The following is a 4,199-nucleotide window of genomic DNA, read 5'->3' on the forward strand; positions in this document are numbered from 1 at the left end:
TTTTTTTTTTTTTTTCTGTTTGACACGGAGTTTTGCTCTTGTTACCCAGGCTGTAGTGCAACGGTTAGATCTCGGCTCACTGCAATCTCTGCCTCCCAGGTTCAAGCCATTCTCCTGCCTCAGCCTCCTGAATAGCTGGGATTACAGGCATGCGCCACTATGCCTGGCTAATTTTTGTATTTTTAGTAGAGACGGGGTTTCACCATATTGGCCAGGCTAGTCTCAAATTCCTGACCTCAGGTGATCTGCCCATGTCGGCCTCCCAAAGTACCTTGGCCTCATGCCAAAGTTACAGGCATGAGCCACCCCGCCCGGCCGGAGGCACCTTCTTGAAAGGGAATGGTTGCAGTGCTTGGAGAGATGAGGCGGGAGATCTGAACCTCCTAAGCAGGCAGGAGGAGGTGGGTACAGATCTGGGCCACTCCCTCTCACAGGTGAGATTTCTCCCCAGGGTCATCGTGGGAGCTCCAGGGGAGGGGAACAGCACGGGAAGCCTCTATCAGTGCCAGTCAGGCACAGGACACTGCCTGCCAGTCAGCCTGAGAGGTGAGTAACTGGGGGGTGAGCTGGGAGGAATGGGATCTTGGCGAATCTGAGGCTGGCCCCAGCCCACCTAGATTGCCTGAGCTCCTCCAGACCAACTTTCTGGTGCCTACAGGTTCCAACTATACCTCCAAGTACTTGGGAATGACCCTGGCAACAGATCCCACAGATGGAAGCGTTTTGGTAAGAATTTTGTACAGTGGTGTTATCAGAGCCTGTGAAGCTCGATCCAAGTAATGAGAGAAGAAAAGAGGAAGAATGTGGACAAAAGTTCCCACAGACAGTCAAAGGCATCAGAGTCAATTAGTGTTTATTGAGAACCAATGATGAGCCAGCTTTTTTGTTTTTGAGACAACGTCTCATTCTATTATTCTATTGCCCAGGCTGGAGTGCAGTGGCGTGATCACAGCCTCACTGTAGCCTCAACCTCCCTGTGCTCAAGTAATCCTCCCGCCTCAGCCTCCCAATTAGCTGGGACTATAGGTGCATGCTACCACGCCCAGCTAATTTTTATATTTTTTGTAGAGAGAGAGTGTCACCATGTTGCCCAGACTGGTCTTGAGCTGCCTCAGCTTCCCAAAGTGTTGGGATTACAGGTGTGAGTCACCACACCCAGCAGAGCCAGCTATTTTCAAGAACTTACCTCATTTTTCTTCCAGATATGAAATATCTGTGATCATTGATATGCAATATGATTTTTAGTGGTATACAAGCTTTTAATGTTTTCATGGTTATAAATTTCTTTAGTGGCTTATTAGAAAAAAATCTATGACAAGCACATCAAATTTGTAATTTCCTACATCATATTGCTTAGGAAGGCTGAAGTTAAACAAAAATTTAAAGGAAACTATTAAGAAAATAAAAGTATGCTCATATGGCAGATATTGTGAAGTATTACACAAATGCCTAAAGTTTAGCAAACACTGCTTTTTTTTTTTTTTTTTTTTGAGACAGAGTTTCACTCTTGTCACCCTGGCTGGATTGCAGTGGCATGATCTCGGTTCACTGCAAATTCTGCCTCCCGAGTTCAAATGATTCTCCTGCCTCAGCCTCCAGAGTAGCTGGGATTACAGGCGTATGCCACCATACCCGGCTAATTTTTGTATTTTTAGTAGAGATGGAATTTCACCATGTTGGTCAGGCTGGTCTCGAACTCCTGACCTCAGGTGATCTGCCCGCCTCGGCCTCCCAAAGTGCTGGGATTACAGGCATGAGCTACTACACCTTGTCACTTTATTTCTTTTAACCCCGCAAGACACTCAGATGAGATAGGGATCAGTGTACACACTTCACACACGAGGAAACAGGACCAAAGGATTAAGAGACTTGACCAAGGTCACGTGGTTGCTAAGTGGTAAAGTCAGGATTTGAATAAAATTCTCATTTGATCCCAAGTTCATTGCTGTTTCCAGCCAGCATCCTTCTGTGTGAGAGATAGAAAACTGAATGAAATACTGATCCAGTGTTTAAGTAGAACTTGTTTATTTAGCTACTATTATATGCCAGGCATCAGGCTAGGTTCTGACAGGGGAAGGGGAGTGAAATACAAAGTTGATGAGGCCAGGCCAGTGGCTTATACCCGTAACCCCAGCACTTTGGGAAGCCAAAACTGGATGATTGATTGAGGCCAGGAGTTCAAGACCAGCCTGGTCAACCCTGTCCCTACAAAAAAAAAAAAAATATTTTTTTCATTAGCTGGGCATGGTGGCACACGTGTGTAGTCCCAGCTACTCGGGAGGATCAGTTGAGGCCAGGAGTTCAAGGCTACAGTGAGCTATGATCACACCATTACACTCTAGCCAGGGAGACAGAGTGAGACCTGTGTCTAAAAAAAACAAAAGCAAAACAAAACAAAAAGATGACCATGATACGAGCCCAGACTTTGAAGAAATTGCAATCTGGCAGGAAAGGGTCATAAATGAAAGAAATGACTTTGGGAGGCCGAGGCAGGTGGATCGCTTGAGCCTAGGAGTTTAAGACTGGCCTGGGCAACATGGAAAACTCCAGCTCTACAAAAAAATTAGCTGGGCATGGTGGCGTGTGCCTATGGTGCCAGTTATTTGGGAGGCTGAGGTGGGAGGATCACCTGAGCCCAGGAAGTTGAGGCTGCAGTGAGCCATGATTGTGCCACTGCACTCCAGCCTGGGTGATGAGAGTGAGACCCAAGAAGAAAGAAAGCAAGGAAAGAAAGAAAGGAGGGAGGGAGGGAGGGAAAAAGGAAGGGAGGGAGGGGAGAGGAGGAGAGAGAGAGATAGAGAGGAAGGAAAGAAAAGGGAAGGAAGAAAGAAGAAAAAGAAAGAGGAGGGAAGGAAGGAAGGAAAGAAAGAAAGAAAAGGCCGGGTGCAGTGGCTCACTCCTGTAATCCCAGCACTTTGGGAGGCCGAGGTGGACAGACACAAGGTCAGGAGTTTGAGACCATCCTGGCCAATATGGTGAAACCCCATCTTTACTAAAAATACAAAAATTAACTGGGCATGGTGGTGGGCACCTGTAGTGCCAGCTACTCAGGAAGCTGAGGCAGGAGAATCGCTTGAACCTGGGAAGCAGAGGTTGCAGTGAGCCAAGATCACGCCACTGCACTCCAGACTGGGCGACAGAGCAAGACTCTCTCAAAAAATAAATAAATAAATAAAAAAGACGGAGAAAGAAAGAGAGAGAGAAAAAGAAAGAAAAGAAAAAGAGAAAGAAGAAATAAATAAATAAACAAACAAACAAATAAATAAATGAGGGGAGGGGGAAGGGAAGGGAAGGGAAAAAGAAAGAAAGAGACACCTTTTATTCTGGGAATCTTGATAATTTGATTTGGCTGGAACACAGAAAGAGAGATGGGGACCAGGAGAAGATAGGCCTGGAAATGTGGGGTCGTGCCCAATGTAAGCCCAGCTAAGGAGTTCAGACTTTAGCCTACAGGCGGTGAGGATCCATTGGCATAGAGCATTGGTAGGATGGGAGGGATGGACACTAGAGACTGTGGAGGTGCACATTCCTTACCTTGGTAACCAGTTGGATAGAGGAAGTGAGAAAGGACTCTGAACGTTCTTATTCTTGGTTGATGGTGCCCACAAGAATCTTTGGCCTTTGCTTCCTTTAGGCCTGTGACCCTGGGCTGTCTCGAACGTGTGACCAGAACACCTATCTGAGTGGCCTGTGTTACCTCTTCCACCAGAATCTGCAGGGTGCCATGCTGCAGGGGCGCCCTGGTTTTCAGGGTAAGGAACTGGGGACTCAGTGGGTAAAAATACCTCCCAGTGGCTGCCCCTAGGGAGAACCAGCATGGGCGGTCAAACACCGGAGATGCTTCATTGGGTCCCTTGCGTCTGGCCTCTGCAGAATGTATCAAGGGCAACGTAGACCTGGTATTTCTGTTTGATGGTTCGATGAGCTTGCAGCCAGATGAATTTCAGAAAATTCTGGACTTCATGAAGGATGTGATGAAGAAACTCAGCAACACTTCCTACCAGGTAAAAATGCTAGTTAGGATTCTTGGTTGCAGGCAACCAAGAATGGCTTAAACCATGAAAGGAAATTTTAGTATGTGGTATCCTCAGAGCCTATGGGCATGGCTATAACTGGGCCTCTGGAAGGGATAAGAACCAGGGAGTTGAAGGCTTCTAGGAGTCTCTCTAGTTCTCATTTCCTTTTTTTTTTTTTTTTTT

At 46.7% G+C, this 4,199-nt stretch overlaps 1 protein-coding gene across 1 annotated transcript in view; it reads left to right on the plus strand.

The window, feature by feature from the left end:
- Positions 1-4,199, plus strand: part of ITGAL (integrin, alpha L (antigen CD11A (p180), lymphocyte function-associated antigen 1; alpha polypeptide)) — a 67,707-nt gene that overhangs the window by 2,405 nt on the left and 61,103 nt on the right. The window contains exons 3-6 of the mRNA XM_011982547.1: positions 412-546; positions 659-726; positions 3,635-3,752; positions 3,874-4,004. Coding sequence (XP_011837937.1) covers positions 412-546; positions 659-726; positions 3,635-3,752; positions 3,874-4,004 — 452 coding nt within the window. The remainder of the gene's footprint in view (positions 1-411; positions 547-658; positions 727-3,634; positions 3,753-3,873; positions 4,005-4,199) is intronic.

This window comes from Mandrillus leucophaeus, unplaced genomic scaffold (assembly GCF_000951045.1).
Source record: "Mandrillus leucophaeus isolate KB7577 unplaced genomic scaffold, Mleu.le_1.0 Scaffold24, whole genome shotgun sequence".
NCBI classification, from domain to species: Eukaryota; Metazoa; Chordata; class Mammalia; order Primates; family Cercopithecidae; genus Mandrillus; species Mandrillus leucophaeus.